Source organism: Parasteatoda tepidariorum, chromosome 1 (assembly GCF_982258835.1).
Source record: "Parasteatoda tepidariorum strain Cologne lab strain chromosome 1, Ptep-v5.0, whole genome shotgun sequence".
In the NCBI taxonomy this organism is placed as follows: Eukaryota; Metazoa; Arthropoda; class Arachnida; order Araneae; family Theridiidae; genus Parasteatoda; species Parasteatoda tepidariorum.
This window is the reverse complement of record NC_141755.1, coordinates 61884210-61911674: the sequence shown is the minus strand read 5'-3', so window position 1 is coordinate 61911674 and position 27465 is coordinate 61884210. Positions and strand designations below refer to the sequence as shown.

The 27465-nt window shown below is 29.3% G+C and overlaps 1 protein-coding gene across 1 annotated transcript in view; it reads left to right on the top strand.

Moving 5' to 3' along the window:
* LOC107449434 (acid-sensing ion channel 4-A-like) overlaps positions 1 to 27465 on the top strand; it is an 80226-nt gene that overhangs the window by 40374 nt on the left and 12387 nt on the right. The window contains exons 5-10 of the mRNA XM_071180508.2: positions 2503 to 2624; positions 4331 to 4590; positions 8414 to 8540; positions 15305 to 15377; positions 20225 to 20350; positions 23099 to 23174. Of these exons, the coding sequence (XP_071036609.1) occupies positions 2503 to 2624; positions 4331 to 4590; positions 8414 to 8540; positions 15305 to 15377; positions 20225 to 20350; positions 23099 to 23174 (784 nt within the window). The remainder of the gene's footprint in view (positions 1 to 2502; positions 2625 to 4330; positions 4591 to 8413; positions 8541 to 15304; positions 15378 to 20224; positions 20351 to 23098; positions 23175 to 27465) is intronic.

Here is a 27465-nt window from a genome sequence, read left to right as displayed (position 1 = left end):
AATGAGCTACTAATTTTAAGCCATGCATTAGTGAAAACTTAGTAAAGAATGTATAACTTTTCTTATTATATATCACTGATATGGAATAAAAATTTGAACAATTGTAAGTACCACGATTTTGTAAAAATTTCGCCCAAATTCTTAGTCCATAGTGGTTAGTGGGATATAGTTTCTGTGTAGAGTTTAAGTTGTATAGCCGTTTCAGATACATTTTAATTTGGACTTGATGTAGGGATATTTATCCCAGAAAATGAATAAAATAGCTTAGGAAAAATTGATTTATTATATAAATCTTAAACTGAACATGGCTACATTCCAAAATTATAAAAATAAAGATAAAAAAACGCTCAAAGGGATCAAGAAAATCATCCCCTCACATCAAGAATATTATTTCAGATATCAATTCAACGGTACGGTTGGGACTGAGAGGCTCAAGCCCCCCTCCCCTTCGGTCCAAACGCTAATGATTCGAAATTAAAAGTAAATGAGTTGTTCTGAACAAACAGTCAAATTAAGAGCATGGGAGGAGATCCACGGTTGGGGATTTAACGAAAGATAACATAGCCAAAAGTAAAGCCAACCTCCCCTAATCAATATTAAATTTCAAAATTATTTAGTGAAAACGAATCGCCAAAAAGACTGTGAGAATTATTATAACCATGATGTAACTGAAGAATTTTTGTGGTAATAAATAAAGAATAAAGAGTTATAAATAGATATTGTCTTCGATTTAGTCGTGACAGTGAATTAATGAGTCTTACATTAGTATCGAAATAAAAAGTTAACCGTTACATTGATTGTTAAGAAAGAATAAAATATTTCATTTTCGTTTTATAACAAATGTAATAAAATTTAAATAATTGGTTTAAATTAATGAAAATTTGATTAAGAATGATTTAAAAAGAATAAGTTTAAGAAATTTTAAAAACTAGGAAATATGTAATGCCTATTGTGGCATCACACGCGCATTAATTAAAACGTTTTAAAAAAAATTCATAACTTTCCTCGTTATTGAACTGTTATAGAGCAAAGCATAGCTTTTTTACCAAGCAAAAATTTATTTAAAAAATCCTTTCAAGTAGCAATAATGCACGGTACATATGAATGTATAGTGAACTTCTGTTCGTATTATGTGACTTAAGTTCAAAATTGACTATTTTTTTAATTTATTTTATAAATACGTTTTTGAAGTTGAATTTATTAAAACTGGTTCCAATCAAACTAAAGCTTTGATAAGAAAAAGTTTAAGTAAAAGGCAGGAAAAGTTTGAGGAAAGGCCAATTCTGAGAGTAAAAGGCAGATTTCAAAGTCTCCCATTATATCTAAATCCCAAATAAACTCAAATTTATCCAATTATTCTGCATTTTAAATTACTCACTTTTACAATTTATGGATTTGAATAATATGTATTAAGCGACATTTACAAATTGTATTTCAAAAAAAAAAACAGATAAGAGCATTTTTGTGCATCGATGGGTGATATCCGATTCTGCCCAGCCTTAGTTTACTCAACGCCGATATCTTATATCGGGATAGAGTGCTGGTGTGGTGATATTTAAAATCTTTCTGTGCATTGGTGAATTATTTAGTGGAAGTTTCTGAAATTTGACAATGTGAGGTCCTCGATTAGATTCTTCCAAAAAGTGAACTGTAAGAGATCTTGAAGGGAATGACAAAAATAAACACAGATTAAATTTTAAGAGAAAAAACATTAGAATGGTATGAATTGTTAATGTTGTTGGAGAAAAATACCACGAGGAGCTCGCAACAGACCACTGGAATGTAACTGCAGAGTTTAAATAAAATATGCTGAAAGAGCTAATCTTGTTTATAAACTTTCAATTTCACTATCAATAAAAGCAACAGTATAATTCAACAAATAGCATGTTTTTTTTTAATATTAAACAGAATAAAATATTTTAAGTATCATGATTTTCTTTTTTTCATTTGCTGGGATTTGTCCTATACATAATTAATTTCTACATTCACGTATACTTTCATACTCAATTTGTTCTGATAAAGGTAAATCGTTTCGGCGACAGCCATTTGTGAGTCAGGGAGATCATGAAAGTTAAGACTTCACAGTTTCATAACCTACGTCATGATAGCGGCAATGTAGTCGATATTACGGACCAACCATTTTCTTTTCCTTTTTTAGATAAGTATGTATCCATCCATCTGAAGCTGGGTAGTTTTCAGATCGCAACTGAGTATAGAACATCAGGATTTCAAACCGAAAGTTAATTTAATTGCAGTTAATTTAATTTGACAATTTAATCCAACATTTACTAATATTTTTAAATTAAATTATTTTCATATTAATTAATATTCCTAAAGTGCTGCATTCCATTTCCTTTTATATTCCTATGCTAATTCCTTTCTATAATTGTTTGTATGCCTTTGGTCTTTTTCTAATTTTTCTTTTTATTTGTGTAAATTTATTTCTCTATATTAATCATATAATGCAACTGTATGTATGAATTTTAATCTGTATCGTTTCAGTCTTGACTTTGCAACTTTATACAGCTCGACTTATGGAAAATGTTACATGTTTAATTACATAGGCGATGGAAGTGATAAAAACCGGACAGTCAAAATGGCTACGCAAGCTGGTAGAGATCATGGTACAAAAAAAATTATTTTTTCCAGAAAATATTAATTTATTTAAGATATTATAAAATAATATTATTTCAGATAACTTTTGCATTTATAATTTCTTATTACATTATATTCCACTTATCAGTATTTATTAAAATGTTTAAGCAACCTTAACATTACCTTAAGTAACGTCATCGAAGGTAAATCGGAGAATTTGTTGATTCAAAGGTCAATCAAGCGCGTGACATCACTTACAGGTAACCAATTAAATCTGATTTAAAACACATATGGTTAGCAGAATTACTTTACTTCTTCTGGAGCTGCAAGTACTCAATTGGAATAAGGAATCGAAAAATTATTGTAACCATAACCTTATATGCTACGATTAAATAACTATAAATTTAACGTCATTTATTAAATAGCATTAAGCTTTAAATAATTACACAATATTTATTTTACTTGTCGTAGTTGTTGTTTCCAATGCTACTTGCCAAATACCAGCAAGCTTGCTTGGTGAAACCTAGTGAATTTGTTGAGCAGAGGGTGAGTTTATTGCTTTTCAGTGGCGCCACCTATGGCCAAGAATACGACTTCAGCGAGACACGCGTCACAGCCCGGTTTAGATGGTGGACAAATTCATACATCCATTTATTCATCTACAGATCATAATTTTTATCAGAACCAGAGAACGACAAATCTCCAATTCTATACCCCCAGAGGTATTGATTTGTTATGGGGACTTGAAGGACATTGTGACCGGACAGATTTAACATGCACCAGTCACCATTTACCACACGGGGAGTTTTTCGACTGGTGGGGATCGAACTCACGACCACTTGACCATGGGCCCAACTCCCAACCAATCAGGCAATCCGGGACTATATTATTAATACACTTCTAGTCGGCATTAGAATTTTTAACGTTTCAAGAACTTGTTAAATGCTAATACATGTTCTTTACTTTTTCACACGGATGAAAATAACGTGATATATTTGATTATGCAATATAACTGGCAACGTACAGTGGTAAAATATATTTCTCATATCATTATACTTTTTAGGAATGATCAGTACTATATTTTGAGAACTATCTAATGAAATTATTTGATTTAAAAAGACTGCAAATAATCAAATTTGTTTAATATCATCAGTTTCAGTGGCAAAGTAACTTTGATCATGGTTAGAGAGAATAAGTCTAATTAAAAAAAAATTTGCTTTTGTTACTCGATTTTTTAAACGATTAATTTAATAAATTAAGTAAAAAAGTATATTAGTATTTGTAATTAAGTACATTATTACTTTAATGCTTGATCTGGCCTTTTAATACAATGAAAGTGTTCTATAAATGAGAAAAACTTATATAAAAGAAGTAAAAGTAAAAATTTGTTCATGCTTACGGCCATTTCTTTCAATAGCCTGTTTTCTATTACCCGTTTTCTGTCTTTAACCTATATTATTCCTGTTTAGTGTTGTGTTTTGACATCAGATCCAAATAAAATATTTATATTATTAACACACTAAAGAGAACGGCAGAAATACTTCGGATTCTCAAAATGATATCAAATCTTGAAACAATTGTACAACCACTTTTTTTTCCTAAAATGAATCATAATTTTAAAAAAGGGGTTAAAAAAATTTAATAATTAAGCTAACTGTAACTTAAATCCCCTATGTAACCTCCTTATACAAAAAAAGATGAAAATTGTAATCAGAAATTAATTGTCTAAATTTAGGTCTTATTCTGTATATGCAAGCTCGCAAGCAGGATTCACTTCCTTTACTTACAAGAAATCTGGGCTTAAGAATCTACATTCACAATCCACGCTCCATCCCCACTTTAACTGAAGAAAGTATAGATGTGCGACCAGGAGATTTGACGTCGATAGATATCAGTTACAGAGAAATACACAGACTCGGAAATCCATGGGGAGAATGCGTCAGCACAGAAAATGCACTTGATAACAATAATACTGGATTGCATTACTCTCAAGCTGTAAGATAAAAAGTCGTTTTCTTTTTAATTTTATTTTGCTTTTCATTTTCATGTGTCTCCACTTTCTGAATATTAGATTTCAATTAAATTGGTAATGGGAACCAAAACAAAAGAGACGCAAGAGAAGGAAAAAAATTTATTATTTTTATTTCCAATGAGCTTCACAATCAGTTTTCCCAATGAGCAGATCTAGTGCGTTCTCCAGAAGTGGTATCTACTCTTTCAGGACCACCACAATGGGTGAGATACCGTTGGTCATGTTAATTTGGACGTCTAAGTTTCTGCCACACTAGATGGCAGCACCGAGACTCTATTTGGATGGTAAAGTGCACTAGGAATTTAATTTTTCCGGAAATGCCAAGAGCCAATAAGGCACTCCAGGGATCTTTTACATGCCGCATGACCATACGACATGGCCGCTGAGGATTTTCTACACTCCGAAAATCCGGTGTCTGTGCCGGGGATCGAACCAGCAGACTTGGGCTTAGAAGGCCGACAACAAACCAACTGCGTCACCCAGCCACGCAAAAAAATAAATAAATAAAAATGCGTGATTTTCTACGTTTTGCTTAAACCAGAATATTTAACATCATTAAATCTCATATTGTTTTTACATAATTCGTCAACAGATGTCACTTCTAACTGAAGGGGAATTCTTCTAGTTGAGTTACATGGGGAAAATGCATCAGTACAGAAAATGCACTTTATAAAAATAATACAGGAGTGTATTACTCTCAATCCGTGAGAAAAAGAATCCTTTTTTTTTGTCCTTTTTTTCACGTGTTTCCCCTTTTTCAATGTTAGTGCCAACTATATTGGTATTGGATTTTAAAGCAAAAGTGACCATTGATATAAAAATCAATTCAAGAGAGTCCCGCAATGGACTGATCGTTAAGACACGGTTCCCAGCAGATCACCGAAGTCAAGAATCACTGGCTGCTGTCAGTGTGCGGGTGGGTGACCACTTGGATCAGTCTGTGTAGGGACCGAGGGTTTGCGGTATTGGTCCTCGTTAAACTGTTCTACCGTAAAGTGCTCAACTTCGCATGCAGGTCATCGGGCTACCGAAGCGGGGGTGCCATCCCCTCTGCAGAGGATCAAAATTGTGATGGCATGTCTTCGGATCATCCTCAGGGATGTTTCCCCGACCGTCGCCAACAGCCCATACCGCAGCTCTAGTGCGACGTAAATGAACAACAACAACAATTCAAGAGAGGCGAAAAAAATGGAAAATATATGATATTCTGAGTTTTGCTTAAACCAGGATATTTGATCTCCTTAAGTCCTGTCTGATATACAATAATCTTTACACATGCCTGTTTCAGTTAGTTGACCGAGGCAGAAAGCATGAGATTTTAGCTGCTCTAAGCCGAACTCTTTCACACATCGGCTTACGTCTCTAAACGAATGAACAATCACTACAATCAGTACTAATTGTTAACCGCTTATCCATTTGCTTCGATGCGTATTTATTTTTGCTTTTATAAATATGAATTTTAAGTTACGAATAATAATGATTTTCATTATTAACTTAATCAAAATTTTGAATAAAAAAATCACATGCATGGTGAAAAAATACAGTATAAGGCAAGCATATTTCAAATTCAATTGATAACCAAAGTAACAAGATTGAAAGGTGTATAATTTGAAATTGATAGATTCAGTTGTTCTCATACGGTTTCCAAAAACAGGAAAGATATCCCTTAAAATAAAGTTAATAAAAATAAGCTTTTATATTTGAAACAGAACAACCAAAATATATAGTCAATGCAAGAACGTGTTACAAAAAAAATGCCACTAGCTGATGATATTCCAACATTTCAAATTTATAACTATCTGACTTCTTAATATTTTTAGTTTTATTTTCGTTAAACTTGCTTTTAATTTGAACTATACAAATTATTTTTTCGCACTTTTCCAAACAAAAAAATTTAAAATAAAATAAATTATTACTTCTCGAGAATATGATGTTTAAAGCGTTCAAAAAGTATTGAATTATGCAAACGATAAAGTTTTTTCAAAGGAAAATCCCTCAAAAGATAAAGAAATTATGAAATTCAATATAATAACAGATAATGGTTGAATAATAAATGTAAAAACTACCGTACGCATAAACTACGATTGTATCATTTCAATTCATATACCTAAACTCCAGTCAGTGGTGCAACTTCGGCAACAATGACGACACGATAGCTATTGCATGTATGTGCATGCCAGTGCTTGCCTAAAATAGAAAGCATATTATTTGTGAAGAACACTTGCAATAAAAGACATTGCTTTATAGTTTTTATCCAGCTGCACCACACGTAGTTTACGAACTTTTAAATAAGAGTAAAATATCCTGGTTTTCTAAACAGAACTCATTCTAGCTCCTTTCACATGTCTTGCATTTATTCAGTCAATTCTAGAAAACTCGATATGCTATGTACCAAAAGTCTAAAATAACATAACTATAGACCTAAATATTGAATTTTGAAGTACTAAAATACAACTTTTTGACTTTAAGAGCCTACCAAAGATGGGCTAATTAAATAGTAAATAAAACCAAAATATACGGTATTTAAACGATTCATTTGGTATTTTTTCCGCTTTTATAGCACCTATAAATTGTTTTTCTAAAAATTATAGTTCTCGTTATCACACATTTAGTGAAAAATACAAAACTGAAAAATAAATGCAACCAAGTAAACAGTTTTGATGCCATGCTGTAAGGCATGATAAAATTGTTAATTTTAAACACATTTACTAAATTTTATCACATATTATGAAACCATATTTTATAATTAACTTTTCCAAAATCATTACCATAGCGCTTTGGAAAATTGCCGAGTTTTTTATAAGTTTCCTAGAAGCCAGAAATACGATAGATTTTATTGTATTTAGTTAGTTTCGAATATGTTTCTTTTTTCTCAATGTCGAGTAGTGTGTATGTAATGTACGCTGATAGAATCAGTGTAATATGTATATCCTTATACTTGAAGATGTTGAATGGGTTTTTTTTTTATATTCAAGGTATATGGCTAGTGCAAAAACATTATTTTGGACAAAAGTTTTGAAATTGAGTTTATTCTAAATTTAGAATCCCTGTAGTTGTAGCTTTTTAAAAACACTTTACTTTTGTTTGTACTCTAATCATTTATAAAGTTACAGCAGTTCTTATGCAAAGTGATAACAGTGAATAGACTAGTGATTTTAAGTTTTTAAATGCATTTATCTCAAAATCAGGTTTTTTTTCGCATTTTACACCACCTTAAACACGATATCTGACGTTGTTTTTAAGGTAATTGTCTACAATTTTTCCTGAGTGTTTATGATTATAGTGCACATGTTTTAAACTACTGACTAAGAGAAAAAAAAAGTAGAATTTCCTTTTTTACGTGTGTTTTTTCGCAAAGACACTTTTGGAAATTTTTAAAAATGTACTTTTATAACTACATCGATCCCTAACTCAGAAGTACTTGCTTTTAAGATATTAATTCAAAACGTATTTGATTGCTTTCTAAATAAAATCCTCAAGTAATTTTCTGTTAAGAGCGATATAATTTTTTACAGTGCTAAGCGTATATACAAGAAAGGCCTTATTTTTACCTAAAAATGTACATTTGAAAAAAACTAATTGATAATATTTTTTTTGCTAGTTTTTACGCATAACATAACATATAAACTAGTTTTTTAAATTTAATATTAATATTTTAAACAAATATTTTAAACAACATGCCTAATAATGACTCTTCAAGTTGATTTATTCTTAATATAGATATAATAGGCGTGTGTTTAATATAAAAGTGTTACGTTTACATTGCTCGTTTTGCTTACTTCGCAGGAGTGTGAGCGCCGTTGTATCAACATGGAAATTTACAAGCGCTGCAAATGTTATCACCCATATCTCATACCAGCCACATTAACGCCTGATAGAGGGCCCATATGCAATACCAGTACTACTGAAGATGGTAAGAAATGTATTCAAGTTTTATTTGAAATACTTAAACAATTTCATAAAATTTCTAAAGTAGTGTAATTCAGGTAAAGGAGCTGTACTTCTTTTACTTTTGAGAATTACAATCGGAATGCTAGCAATGTACAGTGCGCACATAAATGGACCAACCTGAATAACTTTTGATCGAATGATCTTCACGCTCTAGAACTGAATCTTAATGATTCGAGGAAATGATCTTATATGTGCTAATGAATTAGTGTATACGATATTTTAAATTACTAAATCTCTCACTGAAATGTGATTTTTCTAGATTAACATACCATTTCTTTGACGGATTCAGATTTCTGGAAATATGGCCGCAATAGTTTGGTCAAGAAAAAATTTGGACCCCCTAATGTTACTTTTACTTTTTGCGTATTTCGCTATATCTCGAGAAATTTTTAAGCGAATTAAAAAATGTTTGCCAACAATTGTAAAATTCGTTTATCCAAAAAAATAATCTCATGCTATAAATAACTTTTAGTAAATATTTATATTTTTTATTATTTTATTTAATAATAATCGAAAAGCTTTTGAAGTATAAGGTATACAAATTTTAAAAACATTTTGGAGAATGTTATTTTACATAGCAATATATAAAATTTAAGCGAAATCGGTGAAATAGTTCCCGAGAAATTGAATTTTAATAATACGAACTTTTTCACAATTCGATTTTTAATTCGAGTTTGCTCTGTTCATCGGTAGATCCAGAATAAATGCTTGAGATCAAGATTATCCAAAATTATTTCTGGATTTTAAAAATAACTTTTAATTTGTTTATGTATGAAGTGATACATTACTCTCGAAACATGTGGGTGAAGAGCACATGTTATTTAAAACATGCGAGAGGAATGCAGAAAGCGATGTTTAATAAGACATATTTTGAAATTTAAAAATTTTTTAAAAGTAATAGAAATTTCGGTATGCTAATAGGTTCATTAGTAAGAGAGAGGGGATAAGTATAGTATAGGGAAATGTTTCGGTAATTTATCAATCAAAAATTCATTATAAATATTGGCTGATTTGCAAACGCTTTATTTTACTTCCATCAGCAGTTGTAAGACAAAACACTAGATTTTTAAAAAGCAAATTCAAACGCAAGGCTTTTAAGATGTAAAAGTAACTTCGTAATTCAATTTTTAAATGTGACTTTAGACTTTTTTACTTTTTTAATGATGATAATGCTATAAATGAATGTGTTTAATTACGTTTTTTAACAGTCACTTCTGAGTTACCTTACTTTGATTGAATAATAAGGTAAACAAAGAGATGGCTCCACAGGGATAGAGCGGATATGGATATATTGCAGTGGTGCTTCTATGGGCGTGTCAATGTTATAAGGGTTAACACCGCCGTGCAATTGAAAAAATAACTTAAGTGCTTCATGATAGATTTAGAGAAAAGTAGCTTGGCAACTATTTTCTTTTTATTGTTATTGTTATGAACGCTAAAAAATAATTTCAGAAAACTGATTGAACAAAATTTATTTTTGAAAAACTATTTTTTTCAATATATATACACCAAAGAGCCATTACATTATGACCACCCTCCATCTATAACAATGGGCTCGCCCAGGTTTTCATCGTTTCGCGCCCTGGAACAATGTTTTCATGGGGCACATTAGGACCAATAATTCTCATAGAACTATCCCTGACGTCTGTAAGCTACTTGAACACAGTTGCAGACCAGGTTCACCCATTCATGGCAACAGTTTTTCCGGCGGGGGATGGTGTTTATCAACAAGATAATGCACCACGCATAAGGGTCGAATCGTCATGGATTGGTTCAAGGAATATTCCAGTGACTTTCAAGCCGTGTCTTGGCCCCCAAATTCCCCTGACCTTAATCCAATAGAGCATTTGTGGCCCTACCTGGAAAACCAAATTCTTGCTGCCAAGCTACCCCCTCGCAATGTGAGGGAATTGCAGGACGGTGGTGAGCGCTTGGTACCAAATACCTCAAACTACCTATCAGCACCTTGTGGAATCAATGCCACAGCTGGTGCTAGCAGTTTTGAGGGCTAAAGGTGGTCCTACATGCTATTAGCAGGGTGGTCATAATGTAATGGCTCTTTGGTGCATATACACACGTAGTTTATCATGCATAGAGGCTAACTATATAAAAATCTTAATTTTGAATTTTTATCTGGCTAATTTTTCGTTAATTACGCTAATTATGTTAATTTTTCAATTGGTTATTTAATTACATTAATTTTTCAAATGGTTATATAATTACATTAACTTTTCAATTGCATGGCAGAACACGGTTCTGCGATAGTGTTGGTAAATTCACCTTAATGCGAGCAGGAATTTCTAAGATAGTACTTTGACGTTTAGAAGTCTGATAGGTTTTATTCTCTTACAAATATATTTTATTTACAAATTAATGTAGATCCATTCAGGGGCCCCGGGTTCAAAGTCCAGCGATGGTTGATTTATGCGAATTGGCGATGGTTGGTAGAAACAACTCGCACCGACCGCAATGCTGACATAAAAATTCCTCAGTGGTAGATGAATCATGTGTTAGAATCCCCTTGCCATCAGGCTAACCGTGAAAGATTTCCGTGGTTTTCTTCTCCTTGTAGTGCAAATGCGGGTTAATTCCATTAAAAAATTCCTCCATGAAATCTTAATTTCTCCCAATATTTGATCCAGAAGTTCTCTTGTCTTCCGGGTCACGTTCAAAATTACAAAGCTACGGAGTTGAACATTGGTAGTCGTAAACTGAATAATTGGGTCAGCTGTTTAATGACGGTTATAAAATTAATGTAGGTATTTGTGCAAGGTATGTTTTGACTTATTATTTGTAAATATTACATACAAATAATACCAATATTGATCAAATACACTCGTCTGAGTCCAGTTATGAATATAATATCGATAAATTTTACTAAAGTTTGAATTAACATAGTTTTTTTACATGTCAAAGTTCAAAAACTGCGAAATCCTGCACAAAGTAGCCCCACATGACGTTACTATTATATTTTTCTAATACAATACCTTTTTTAAGCTTTCTGTGGTTTCTGGTTTTCATTTGCTGAATTAGATTATTTTTTAAAAATTTTAATTCGATAGTATTTTTTTTCCAAAATCTGTTCATTAAAATCAAATAAATCTTGCATAGTGGAAAATTTATGAAAAACGAATACTTTATATAGTTTTAAGACTTTTTTTCTCAAATATTTGACATCAAATATTTGATTACCAAAGAAATTTTATTATTTTTTATGTACTCAAAATTTTATTATTTTCTCTGCAGTTTTCTGTAGACTGCTGAAAAAAAATTCAAATTATTTATAATCAGAAGTTGAATGTGTACGTCAGAAATTCTAATAAAACCTCTGAAATTAATTTGTTTGATAAACTACTTTGTATTATAAAAACCAAGTTTGATTAAATAATTAAATAATAATTTTTTACTAAAGTATAAAAAGTACAACTCTGATTAAGTCACTTGTCAAGGAAATAATTTATTTATAATTTTAGTGCAGTTCAAATAATATTAATAAATAAATAACGTAGTTAAAAACTCAGAAATTATATATTCTGACAGTATTTAAAAAGATAAAGTAATAACAATTGAGGTGAACATCGCTTACTTATTTGTGAAGAGCTTAAAAATTTCCCACATAACTATCAGGTCTTGCATATTTGCTTAAATTGTTTACATGTCACGGTGGATAAAATCATTGCAAATTACATTAATTAAATAAATAATCAAATAGAAAAACGTACTAGCATTTTAAATTTTCAAGAAAACGGAAATAGTTGTCTTTTTTATGTATTTACTAGAAATTAGCATAGAAGAGCATAAAATTCCTTCAGATTATTAACTAACGACAGATTAAAACTTATAATTTTTTTTTATATATTTTTTTTTTTTATTTTACTAACTCTTTTGTAAGTCATATTTAAATAAATAGTTAATTTTATCACCTGGCAACACTAATCCCATTAACTCTATTCAATGGGCTAATGCGGACAAAAAATCTCTTTTTGAAATATAAAAAGTATATTTAGTAATTAGCTTAGATTTCATTCGAAATAAAGATCATTCAAATTTTAATTTAAAAAAATACTAGATATGCTTTAAAAAAATTTAAAAGCATTTTTGGTTTTAATATTTTTGAAATGGCTATAATTCTTTCCTCTATCCTACTACTTAATATTAATTACTTGACTTGATTTTAAATTCATCATAGAATTCGTTACTACATTTATTTTTAAAAAAGTGAACACCGCTACAAGATTAATCCTAAATACCATAGTAATTGTATAAAAAAAATATTAGCCGGGATAGCCTGGTTGGCAGGGCGATGGACTCACGTTTCTGAGAATAGGAGTTCGAAACCAGCCAGCAAAAGACTCCATGTGTAGTAAACTGTGACATGTACGCGTTAAATATGTCGGGTCAGAAAGTCCTCCTTGTTCCCATAACAAATCAATATCTCTAGGGGTACTGAATTGAAGATTGATCATTCGCTGGTTCACGTCAAAATTGTGATCTGAGGAAGAATGACTGGATGTATGAATGGGTCCGCCCTATAAACGGGAGTGACGTGTGGGTGTGGCGGAAGTCAAATTCTTGACCATAGATGGTGCCACTGGAAAACAAGAGCAATCGCACCCCCTTTGACTTAATGGCTGACGTCAACAACTACAACAGCAGTAAATATCAGTTTCTTAGTTGAGAAATACTATCACGCACAGACGGAAATATTTTTTTCTCGATCCACAATATTTTTTCTTTCTAATCAATTTATTCAATTTATTTTTAATTCTAATCAATGAGGTGTATTTATTTTATGTATTCGTCATCTTGTTACATTGCAATTTTAGTGAAATCTCTTTAAACTATAAGTTAACAATAGCATTAAAGTTAGAAATGTAAGCTCCTTATAACTCTGGATGAATGGTGATAATGAAAATGAATTATTGGAAAATTTTCTGAAAAAATTAATATGATAATGTGTAGAAAAATCTTATAATTGGATAGTAGTTATTAAATGAACTAGCATTGATGGATTATTTATAACAAAGTTGCATTAACGCATTTTCGTTAATCTTAAAAAAATTAATTGAAACTAAAAAAACAACTTAGAATAATTAAATCTCTTGAGTGGTTCAAAGAACATATTAGACAGTGTAATCTAAATTTCCTCATTTCTTTCTTGTAGAAGATTTAAGAAAAAGATTTTCAAACTCTAAAAAAGTTCAATTAGATATTTTATAATATTTTTATGTTTCGCTACTTTATGAAACTGTATAAGCAGTCATTTTTAATGTATAGAGATCTCAAAGTTTCCTTTAACTATTATCACTATACTGTTATATTTATATAAAACAGAAAAAAAACAGTGTGTGAAGCTCGAATTATTTGCTCTTGATACAGGATATCATTATTTTCTTTACAAGAAATGATTCATTATTTTATATCTGATAATGGTAATCATCAAAACCATCGTAACGCATGTATTTCTATATAGCGTAAAACAGAATGGTCTGATACTGTTTTCTATTGTTGTCTCAGCACTTTTTTTAGCCGGATAATCATATAGTAGGATCTGGTTTTCCCATATTTATTTCCATATACTTTTAATCAACAACAGGAGAAAATTAATATAGTCATAAAGGTATCATTTTCCTATGAAATATTATAAGAACCTGTAATATTTATTTTTTTTTATTCTACTCTTCTATTATTACTATTTTTATTTTGATTGTTTTCGAAATTAAGAGTTTAAAACTAAAAGAGTTATTTCCTTTTTATAATATAATTCTATGATATTAGTATAATACGTCACATATTAAGATATACTTATTTAAATCAGAGTTTAAATTTGTTATTCGTCTCTCAAAAATTATTTTGAGGGCTAATTTTATATCATAGATTTATTATATATATTATAAATTGCAGTTAAAAAGATTCGTTAAATGATTAAGAGATTCGATTAGTTTCATGCACAATGTGATGCCTGTAGAGTCTGGAAAAAAAAACGGAACGCACTGATAACTTTTGAGCTAATGAAATCGAGGCTAATGCTAATTAATAAAATATGCTAATTAATTAGTGCAGACGATGTTTTAAGTAATGAAATCGGACTCAACAACGTACCTTCTCTGAATAAACATTTCATTTTTTAGATTAACTCGGATTTCTGACCCTTAAAACATATGGGGTTGCCGCAATTCGGAAAATATGGTTCCAATAGTTTGGTCAGGAGAGCGATCCAAAGTTTGGACCTCTTAATGTTAATTTCACTTTTTCGTTATTTCACCATATTTCGGAAATGTTTTAAATGATTGAAGAATTTGTGCTCACGGTCATTAATTTCGTTTATCCAAAGATAATTCAATGCAATAAATGACTTTGTTTTTATTTCTTATTATTTCATTTAATAATAGTCGGAAAAAATTTGAATTGTAAGGTATACAATTTTTCACCCTATTTTTAAGAATTTAATGTTACATGGTGAAATAAGAAATTTGAGCGAGATCGCTTAAATAGTTCTTGAGAAATCAAATTTCTTTAAAGAAAAATGGTAATTTCACTTCTCGTTGAAAAACTGTTTTATGACAAGAAAGAACAATTATAGCGAAGAAATCATTGAAATTGGTCAACTGTTAAGTTTCTACCCTCTAGTGTTACCACTTTGATAACTTCATGCTTATGATTTAAATAGTGCATTTGGTCATTTTTACTTGCATAAAATTTGTTTATTAAAAGTACAGTTTTTAGACAGATGCTTCATCTCTGTCGTCACTGCAAATGACAGAGGAGAAATAACGTGTGATTGCCCCCCGGCTTGCAAGTAAGTTTGCTTTGTTACTATAAAAAATTTTCTTTGCATTAAATTGGAAACTCACTTAAGTTAGCATAAAATGTAATTAATTATTTTTACTTGTTTACATTTTAAAAGTGTGTTTCTAACGTTTAGTTGCATTTATTGTTATTTCAAATTTTAATCTACTTTAATTTGAACTGTTTTTAAATACCCTCAAAAGCGTAAAGGAAGTGAATTTTTGAAAAAAAGAGTGACTGACTACACTTTTTATTATTTGTCTTTTCTGTTATAATTTTGACATATGAAATAAGGGAAACAGTGTATAAATAAAGTATTATGAATAATATTTTTTTTATTTCTTTCCACATTAGTAAAAATGAATTTTTTGTAAATTCTATATATCCTCTTAAAAGATCCTTAGCCCTTGGCAAGAAATTTCGAACCTTCTGTTTTTCAGCATATTCTTTATTTGTTGAAAGCAATAAAGTTATGGTAGTAATGGCAGGGTAAGTAAAAGAAAGTCTGTTTATCTTATAAAGTAAAGAGAGTCCAATGATCAAAAGAGAGAGGTGGAGTTGTAAATAGTTTTCAATTCATTTCTTAAGGCTTATGGATAACCAAAACTGTCCTCGTAGATATTTAATATGCAATTTAAAAAATAATTAATACTTATCTTCGACTTTTAACTAATTTTACTAACTAATTTAACTAATTAATTTAACTAATTTAACTAATAACTAACTTAACTATTTTTTTACACTTTTATAACTGCTAATTGATTGCTTCACGATAATATTGTTACTTAGAACCATATCTAGAAAGTTTACATCAAAAGTGTTTCAGTTTAAGCTGAACTATTATTATTATATGTTACACAGTTTACTAAAGTGACACTATATGGTTTGATGTGCACCATTATTTTTGATAATGTGTCACAATTTTGATAATGTGTCACATTCTAAGAAATCAATATTTTACACATTTTCGTTTCAAATATTTTATCCGATTACATTATAATTTTATAAACTAAAAGAAATTTTGTGTTAAACACTGAATTGTGCACTTTGCCAAAAAAATAGAATGACAGGTTTCAATAATAAATTAACACCATGTCATAAATTAAACATTATTATTCTCTTTTGTTGACAAAATTTGGAATGAAGTCAAAAATATACTGTATTGGAATACATTTCAAAATATGGATCTTTATGCTAAATTTCAAAAATATCTATCATTTAACGCTCGTTTTAAAAATATTGAAAAATATAATTTTAAATTATTAAAATATTACTTTCTCAAATTTAATTTACGAAAGTTTTTTGATTTCGTTTGAATGACTTTATCAAAAATTATTTTAACCAAAATGTGCAAAAATAAATGCTATTAAGTGCCGAGTAGCCTTAATATCATCGATGACTTTTTAAAAAATGCTGGTAGGAAAAATCATAGAGGTGTACAATCTTAGGGAACTTCTTTAATTTAGTGAAACAAATGAATTAAATATATTCTATGTCCTGCAATAAAATTACTCAAGCAAACTAAATATGAAACACAAGACAGTGAAATGCATGTATTATCTACACTATAAAATTTTCCGGATCAGATTATGGTGTAAAGTAACCAGCAGTTTGGATGTATCATCCGATTTTTCCGTAAAATCCATTTTTACCGTAAAATATTATACCGTAATTTTTACAATAACACCGAATTACTCTAAAAACATAATAAGAACATCAGCACTGTAATGTGTTACTGTAATTAAATAAATACTGAAAAAATTACGGAAGTCAAATTTTTGTTCTGCCTTATGGTAGAGAGTACCGCCACCCTGAGAGACCGTAATTTTCACCGTATTTTGATCAAGAATTTCTTACAGTGCAGAACAGTGTTTCCCAAAGTGTGGTACGCGTACCCCCAGGGGTACGGGAACAGTTTCGAGGGGGTACGCGTTCTTATGCGAAATAACTTGCAACAAGCGAAAATTTCCCAAAACTTTTCTTTAAAAACAAGGCTAGCCATAAAAATGTACGATTACGCATTTTTCTATTGGTTATTTTTCGCAGAGTTAACAGTCAATAATTAGTGATGTCAACAGCCAGTTGTGGTTTTTAATTTTTGTGAAATTTTTTTGTAGTAAAAAATACATTCATTTTTTTACTAGTGGTACACAGCGTTACGAAAAATTTGGAAAGGGTACACAAAAGTCATAAGTTTGGGAAACACTGGTGCAGAAGAATAAAAATCCATTCCACGTGTAAGAAAATATTTCAGATGGATGTGCATAATTTTACCCAGATACGACGTTTTTTTTTTTTTTTTTGACACTATATAATACTTATTTTATTCATTACTAATTTCTTACAATCAAAACTTATTTTGAAGTATGGCGAGCAAAATATTTGAAATCGTGAAAAAAGACTTAGTTTACTCATTATTATTTACTTAAAATTTTCCTTGTCTTTAGGAAGGAAAAAGTATCATCCATCATTTTGTAGCACATTATGTCATAATATCGTGGCACATTATATCATAAAGAAAGTTGATGTACCAGTTACGATTCAGGCAGCTATTGGCTATCAACTAACTTTTGTGAAATTTATAATCCAATTTAATTAATGGCATTTATTTTATAAATACATATATTTTTTTTTTACTTCTAGCATCCGTCATTGCTTGAAATAGTTTCAGTATCAGTAGAACAACTCTAGAAGTTATACGAATATTTTCCATGCAACATTTAAAAGTAGCTAAACTAATGAAAAATCCAAAGCAAAATCCAAAATTACAAAGGCAGAAAAGTTAAAAACATTTGATCTCAAGTTACGATAGGCGAAAAGCCTATCATGTCAAGCCGAAAGTATACCGAGCAAAATATTTAAAAACCTTACAAACAATGGTTAGTTTACTCAATATTAGTTACAGTACTCTCTAAGCGATTTTAGAAGAGTATCCTGTACTTTGTCTTCCTGTACTTTGATCCCTATGAAAGCGCCCTCTTTTCCCTTTTTGTAAAAATAAGCCGCCATCCTTTAAAAACACTACCTTTTTATTTTAATATTTCCAGAAAAGGTTGTTTTCTTAATTATCTGTTTTAATGAAAATTATTAATGATAATAACTGTAATTCGTAATTTCATTCCTTTATTTAATTAAAATATTTTTCTTATGTTGTCTAGTTATATAGGTACAATTTGCATGATATTCGGCCCTAGAAATATTCATATCAATTTTTTTTTCCTTTCAAAAATTTGGAATAAATTTTTCGAAGGTTATTGTGCTGTTATATCAGATTATTAACCAGAGTTCGGATTTCCTTAGGAAAAAGTATATTTTTTCCAGCACACTGAAAAGAAAAAATTAAAATCTAAAACTGATCAGTACAATTGTTTAGCAATAAACATTAGTTTAAATTTAAACACATAAAATTTAATATAGTCCAAAAGAATTGAAAGTTTTCCTCCATATTTACTATTTTAAAAATACATTATTCTCTTATTTTGCTTTTATACAAAATATTAAAAACTATTTGACTTATTAAAATGTTTTATTTTTAAATGGATTATGCCTTATTTTCATGAATAAATATGAATATTTAATCTAATCAAATAATGAAACTGATTTACAAATGCAGAAAAAAACAAAATAAGTAAATAACATTTAAAATAATAAATCAAAATGAAAAAGCCCTTAAAGCATTTAAAACCAGATTTGTTTCATTTTAATTTAGAAACAAATTAAAATAATTAATTTCTTTCATTTTAAGTCAGAAATACTATTCTAGCAGAAAACGAAAAAAATTTATAAGATATTTGTGTTAGCAAGCAACACTTCCTCAGGGAACACACTGCCTGCCTACACACAGGAGCCTTTCTGTTGTCAGTGGTAATACCAAAAACTGACAGTGCCCCGAGGCCCCATAATGGATAAACAAATAAGAAAAAGAAATTAGAAAAACTAAAATGTAAATATATCTTATACACATATCTCGCAATAATTATACTCTAGAAAAATTGATTCGATTAAAAATTCGGAATAAATAAATTAATTAATTCTGATTACTATGGCAAATAGTTACTTAGTAGGGATTATTTTCAACTGGTTAAATTTTTATTAATTTCCTTTTTTGGGGGGAGAGGAGAATTATTATAAAATTTAAGAATTTTTCAGCGATTTTAAATTTTACTATTATTTTTAATAAATATCTTTTATATTAAAATGCATCTTTACAGATATATTTAATCATAATTTTCAGTTTAAAATTTAAAAAAAAAACTACCAAGTTGTTTATTAGTTAATTCTGTTTCATAATTTACTTTTTTTCGAAGAAAATTTATTCTTAGAGATATTTTTTAACTTGATTTTAATTATTTTTGAATAGTTCACATTTTCTATTATTTCTTTATAATGGAGAATATTAATTTTTGAAATATATACTTAAAATAGTATAAGAATTTAATTTAAAAATTTTGAGGATCAAATTCAGTTATTATGAATTTATTCATTTTGATGAATTTTAACGGAGGTAAGTGAGCTAGCTCCCTTTCAAAACTTTCCCTCCATGTGAGTGCCTTCAAGTGCCTTTTTACGTCAGGAAGCGCCCGGCTTTTTGTGTTCCTAAGGAGAACTCTGTAGTAACGTTAATTATTCCTCGTTTTCAAAAATAGAAATTACTACCGATTATTTTATAGTTAATTATAACATAATAGAATAATGAATAAAAATTAAATATTATTTCTCAAAAATTTAATTATTTTTTCTCTAAAAATTTAAGATTTTCTAAATTCTTATCACACAATTTATTTTTAATTTTATAAAGATTTTGTTTTGTATACTTATATTCTACTTAAAATATTTTGTTGTTTAATGTATTTATAGGGAATATCAGTATGATCTTATAAATTCAGCAAGTCGATTAAATCCAGATTTCTTTCGCCTGTTAAAGAAAGCCAAGACTTTGTCAACCAAAGGTGGTAAACCTTCAGTTATCAACTCGGATGCTGAGTACGATAATATTCCTTTAAGAAACATTTAAATACTTAGGAATAATTGTTACAATATAATATTAGAATTTGTTAGCTTTTATTTGTCTTCTGTATGAACAAAAGATCATTCTAATTATTTTCAAAATGGAAGTTTTGAAAATAATTTGAATCTATTTTAATGTATCTTGAATTTGAATCTATTTGAATGTAAAACGTAGAGATTTCCAAGGTTTTGTTGCCGGAAACAGACGTAAAGAATTCTGAATCAAATTAGGGTAAAAAATACAATCCAATCTGTAACCCACAAAATCGATAACAACAGCAAAAGAAAATTCTGATTAGTGCTTCTCCTCAAAATTTAACTAAAGATTTTAGTTTTGGCAAAATACTCTTTCCAGATGATAAAGTTGCTATTTTCAAAATGGAGCTTTCTATTTGAATGTAAGACATAGAGATTTCCAAGGTTTTGTTGCCGGAAACAGACGTAAAAAATTCTGAATCAAATTAGGGGAAAAAATACAATCCAATCTGTAACCCACAAAATGGATAACAACAACAAAAGAAAATTCTGATGGGTGCTTCTCCTCAAAATTTAACTAAAGATTTTAGTTTTGGCAAAATACTCTTTCCAGATGATAAAATTGCTATTTTCAAAATGGAGCTTTCTATTTGAATGTAAGACATAGAGATTTCCAAGGTTTTGTTGCCGGAAACAGACGTAAAAAATTCTGAATCAAATTAAGGGAAGAAATACAATCCAATCTGTAACCCACGAAATTAATAACAACAGCAAAAGAAAATTCTGATTAGTACTTCTCCTCAAAATTTAACTAAAGATTATAGTTTTGGAAAAATACTCTTTCCAGATGATAAAGTTGCTATTTTCAAAATGGAGCTTTCTATTTGAATGTAAGACATAGAGATTTCCAAGGTTTCGTTGCCGGAAACAGACGTAAAAAATTCTGAATCAAGTTAGGGGAAAAAATACAATCCAATCTGTAACCCACAAAATGGATAACAAGAGCAAAAGAAAATTCTGAGGGATGCTTCTCCTCAAAATTTAACTAAAGATTTTAGTTTTGGTAAAATACTCTTTCCAGATGATAAAGTTGCTATTTTCAAAATGGAGCTTTCTATTTGAAAGTAAAACATAGAAATTGCCAAGGTTTTGTTTCCGGAAATGGAAGTAAAAATTCTGAATCAAATTAGGGTAAAAAATACAATCCAATCTGTAACCCACAAAGTCGATAACAACAGCAAAAGAAAATTCTGATGGGTGCTTCTCCTCAAAATTTAACTAAAGATTTTAGTTTTGGTAAAATACTCTTTCCAGATGATAAAGTTGCTATTTTCAAAATGGAGCTTTCTATTTGAATGTAAAACATAGAGATTTCTAAGGTTTTGTTGCCGGAAATAGACGTAAAAAATTCTGAATCAAATTAGGGGAAAAAATTTTGAATCAAATTAGGTGAAAAAATACAATCCAATCTGTAACCCACAAAATGGATAGCAAGAGCAAAAGAAAATTCTGATGGGTGCTTCTTCTCAAAATCTAACTAAAGATTTTAGTTTTGGCAAAATACTCTTTCCAGATGATACAGTAGCTATTTTCAAAATGGAGCTTTCAATTTGAAAGTAAAACATGGAGATTGCCAAGGTTTTGTTGCTGGAAATAGATGTAAAAATTCTGAAACAAATTAGGGTAAAAAATACAATACAATCTGTAACCCACAAAATGGATAACAACAGCAAAAGAAAATTCTGATGGGTGGGTCTCCTCAAAATTTAACTAAAGATTTTAGTTTTGGTAAAATAATCTTTCCAGATGATAAAGTTGCTATTTTCAAAATGGAGCTTTCTATTTGAATGTAAAACATAGAGATTTCCGAGGTTTTGTTGCCGGAAACAGACGTAAAAAATTCTGAATCAAATTAGGGGAAAAAATACAATCCAATCTGTAACTCACAAAATGGATAACAACAGCAAAAGAAAATTCTGATGGGTACTTCTCCTCAAAATTTAACTAAAGATTTTAGTTTTGGCAAAATACTCTTTCCAGATGATAAAGTACCTATTTTCAAAATGGAACTTCCTATTTGAATGTAAGACATAGAGATTTCCAAGGTTTTGTAGTCGGAAATAGAAGTAAAAAATTCCGGATCAAATTACGGTAAAAAATACAATCCTATCTATAACCCACAAAATAGATAACAACAGATAACAAGATTTTTTTAACGTACATATCAGCTTTTTTTACCTATATCCTATTTTTCACGTGTACCTATTTCTTACGTGTATGAACTCGACTTAAAAGACAAAAAATTGAATCATAAGACACCGATTAAAAAATTCAGGCAAGGTTTCAAAAACGTTTAAATGTGAAAAGCACCGGTACTTAATACCCTAATTTAAATATTTTACAATGTAGTAATTTTAAGAATATATCCCCAATCAAAACTTCAAACATTCAATTAATGTACAAATATTAGTAGAACCACTTTCGAATGATGACAGGAAGCTCCACTTTCAAGTTACGGTTTTATATATGTTACTTTCAAATCATAAATTTAGTATATCCAGTAAAGATACCTCATAAGAAATAATAAAACGAGGCTAAATTATATTTTAGTATATTTACTTGTGAAATAATTTAAAACTGTTAAATTATTAATGTTTTAATGCTACCTTATAACCGCTTAAAATAGTAAATAAAGACATATTTATTTTATTCCTTATCAGTTTCCATATTTGTTTTTATATTTTGTAGATTCAGTCTGATTGGCGTGCAGATATTTTACAATTCCTTTTTTGTAACCCATGTCAATGAAACAGCCATTTACAGCGTAAGTATAATGCTTTTTTTAAAACCCATTTTTATCAATGGTTTTATTAGAAAAGCAAATTAACTAATTTCTTCGCAACTAGGTGACTCTGCCAACAATTCTCTTCATACCTCAGCTCTCATAGTTCATAATTCTCAGCCATCTAGGTTTTTAAGCAGAAATTTTATTACAAAGCGAAATTTAGCAGCTAAGAAAATAGCTGTTGACAATGAAACTAAATAGTTTTCCAAGAGCACTCTTTAAGAAAATTTAACAATTATAAAAATATGTAGTAAAAAAACCTAGCTGAATATCCATGTTTCGTGAAAAGTGGGAAAAAGACAAAAAATAACCAATACATTAGTACAGAACAACACTATGAAATCATGCAGAAAACTAAAAAGCATATACCAACACAATAATTTAATTTTTTTTATTTATTATTTGTTACTTTTCTGGTGACTTTACGTTATTAAATTAAGCAAACGATGGTTTTTGCAGTTTATCCCATCCGAATATAGATTAACTGTATTCAGCATCACTTGGCATGATGTAAACTGCTCGCGGCCAACTCCGTCCTAATAGTCAAAATTTAACAATATCAAGTAACTAACCTCGGTGCATATAACCCTTTCAAGGAACCTTTAGACACTTATTTCTCCAGTATCGGTATTAAAACTTCAAAGCATTAATGCAGTTTTAATAATCACCAAATATATCAATATAATACTTTATACCTATTTATTATATTTGATATAGAAATCCACATTATTTAAATTTTATGCGAAATATTTTTGTCAGTGGTAACAAGCTAAAGCCGAATTTTTAAAAACAAATCGAATTATTATAGGATTTTTATATGAACTTTCATTATTTCAACTTTAATATACTCTTCAAAATATTTATAAGTACTTGTGGAAAATTCTTTCAATTCTAATTCATTAAAATATTAAAATACTATTTTTGCTGCCACTCAAAAAAATATTTTTTAAAACAACGCCAAAGTTCACTGTACAATTCTTATTACGACTGAACCAATTGCCAAAATTAATTAAGCGTCATCTATATATGGCGTTTTCTACGGTTCGCCTACACAAATAATTACCTTTTCTTAAGCTTTGCTTTTTAGTGCATATTTTATTACATATTTTAGTATATATTTTAGCAAATTTTTAGTACTTATTTTTTTTTATTTCAGTTAACACACATTACCAACGTCAATTAAGCATCATTGACATCAATAATATGGCAATTTCTTACGGTTCCTCTAAACGATTAAGATACTCTATATATTTTACCTTTTAGTACATAGTTTATTTCTTTTATCTCAGTACGCATCTATTATCGAAATCAAATTACTATCATTGGCATCAATAGCAGTATGACGAATTTTTGCGCTCTTCCTAATCGAATTAGTACCACTTTACCATTAATTTTGCCTTTCAGTGCAAAATAATTTTTTTTCTCATTGAAATTACCGTTGATTTTAAATTATTTACTTCTATAGAAGCATGTTTAAAAAGAATTCCTGTGAACAAAATAAAATTGTGGTTTCAGATATCTTTAAAAATACTAATTTGGTAACATAGCCCTTCTATGCTACCACGTTAACGTTCTACATTGAATTTATCTGGCATAGCAAACAAAAATTAACTAAATATTAAAGTACGTGCAGTAAACTCTTTTCTTCATCAAATAGAGCTTTGAGCTGGCAAATATCACTGATATTATCCTTAAAATATTTGACAAAATTAAATTGTCTACAGTTTAATTTAAAACTATGACTAACGCTTAATCAATCAGAAAATTCCATTTTGATTTTTGTTTATCCTGCTCAAACCGGTAGCAGTAAAATAGTCTAATTTCGACATCGACCTCCGTTCTTCGATTAAAGGACAGGCAGACATTCATTTTTATATATAGATAGATTAGAAGTATCATAGTGACAGTAATTTTTAACGAGTAATATTATAAGTACTTGTGTATTTTGGATTGAGTTCAAGCTTCAAACGAACACTCAAACTAAAAAAAATTTTAAAACTTTGCAAAATGGCTACCTTTATGTCAACACAAAATATGCTCTGGAAATCGATTACTTTGAACTAAATAACATTGCGAAAAATCTTCGATAAATTTGTAAGGACAGGAATGGGCATTTTCATTAAATATGACACCCATAGTTTAAGTTGAATCTAGATTCAGGTGCAAATCAAGGTGCAAAAAACTTTAAGCATTTCCAAATTGTCCGCCGTTATGTCAGCGCAATACATTTGGACAAGAACCGATTTTTAAAAAAAACTTTTATAAATGTTTAAAAACATTTAGAAGTATTTTGTAAAAATTTGACTCTCAAATTTTTATCTAGAAACATCTCTGCATTACATAAAATTTAAGACTCTAGTGTAAGTATAGGACTTCGTGTATTTAGACTAAAGATGATTTTTTTTTTTTAAAAAATCATAATACCCACCTGTATGCTCGCGCTACATATTCTCTGAACTAATGAAATTTCTTCAACTTCTTGACATATATGTGTATTTTTGGAAAACATAGTAGAAAGTTTTTAAAGAAGAAAGTGAGTAAAACCTCGTGGTAATGTCAATTAAAGAAGCAATAGCTTTTGAAGTCAGAATATCAAAATTATAATCATATTGATAATTATAAAAAGTCAATGTTAAATTTATCAGCAAAAATACACCTTTCAACCAGTCAAATTTCAATTTTTAGTCTGTAGAGCAGCTTACGCTTTTTCTTAACTATACAACTTCTAATTTTCTAACCAATTGTCGAAATTTATTCCTTCATACTCTATACACATTAACCTCTTTATTGTTTCATGCGTCTAATTGTTACAGCCAACATGCAGCAAAACAAAAAGTAACGTTAAGTTGAACACCTAAATGGATTTTTAGTGTATAGAGTGATTAAAACAAGTTTCATTAGCTTTAGTATAATATAATTTATTTCTATGTACCATCATAAAGGGGAACTTCAAAAAGTAAACCATTGAATTTATTATTGAAACAAACATTATTCTTTTTTATTTTAAGTTTGCACATTTATTGGAATTATTGGAAGTATTCTTTTGAAATAATCACTAGTTTTGGATAACAATAAAACAATGTTACTTGATTGCAATCTTTATTGATTCAACAAAACTTGCTTACATACAATTATTGATATTATTTTGTATTACTCGTAATTTTTAGTACCTAAGTCTATAAGAAATGTCGATTCATTCCCTTTTTCAAAACCAGTGAACGGCTTCTCTTTGTCTTTTGGTCTAAGATAGAACACTAATAAGACTGATACATAAATAAATAAAATTATGCAAACTGAAACACACTTTAAAGGTTAAAATATTTGGATCAATAGTTATACCATCGCTCAGTAACAATTGCATGTAGATTACAAACAAAAATAAAAATCAAATAAGAATCTCAGCTTTGAAAGAAAATATATTTTTGCAGTATTGAACGGAAATATTTTGCTTTTTTCCATGTTTTTAAAATTAAACCGTTAGTTAATAAAACTAATTTAACAAACACAAAGAAAAATCTAAAAAATGGCCTCATATAAAAATACATTAATATAAATATAAAAAGTTCCCAGAACCATTGAACTCATGCAATGATTTATGATGCATGACTTTACTCTGATTTGTCGTTGATTAATGCAATCATTTTTACGCAATATAAAGCAGAGTATTAATATTTTATTGATAACATCAGTACACTTCATTCACTGTTAAAATTTTCTTTCAAAAATTATGGTAAAATAACTGGCAGCTGTCTGTTCATCCGATTAACCGTAAAGTTTACTATAAAGAACATTTTTTTCCTTTATGGTTTTGAAACCATTTTCGAAAAGTATGGTTATAGAACCATGAATACAAAACTAGACGGTTTTTTACCCATTTACAACTAGCATTATTCAAAAACGTAAAGAGAAATGAATTATTTAACTAGATATATGAGCTCTGCTTTTCGTAAGGTAATGGGCATTGGATGTTGCCGGACACTGGAAATTCTTCATGTGTTGAAGGGAATGGGGGAAATATTGTGGTGTCAACACTAGGACTCGAACTCCAGTTCTGCCGGTCATGAGATTGACAGATAAGCCCACTCGGCTATGATATGTAAGCAATTTCAAAAAACTAAGTAGCTTCATTAGGTGATTCTAGTTGGTGCGATAAAATTCTGGTTGTTTAACCGTATTAAGTTAAAGAAGTTAATAAGCAGTCTTTCTCAAACTTAACAGTTTGATTACCATTTTATTTATGGTTATTTGGCAGTTTTGATTAAATATGGTA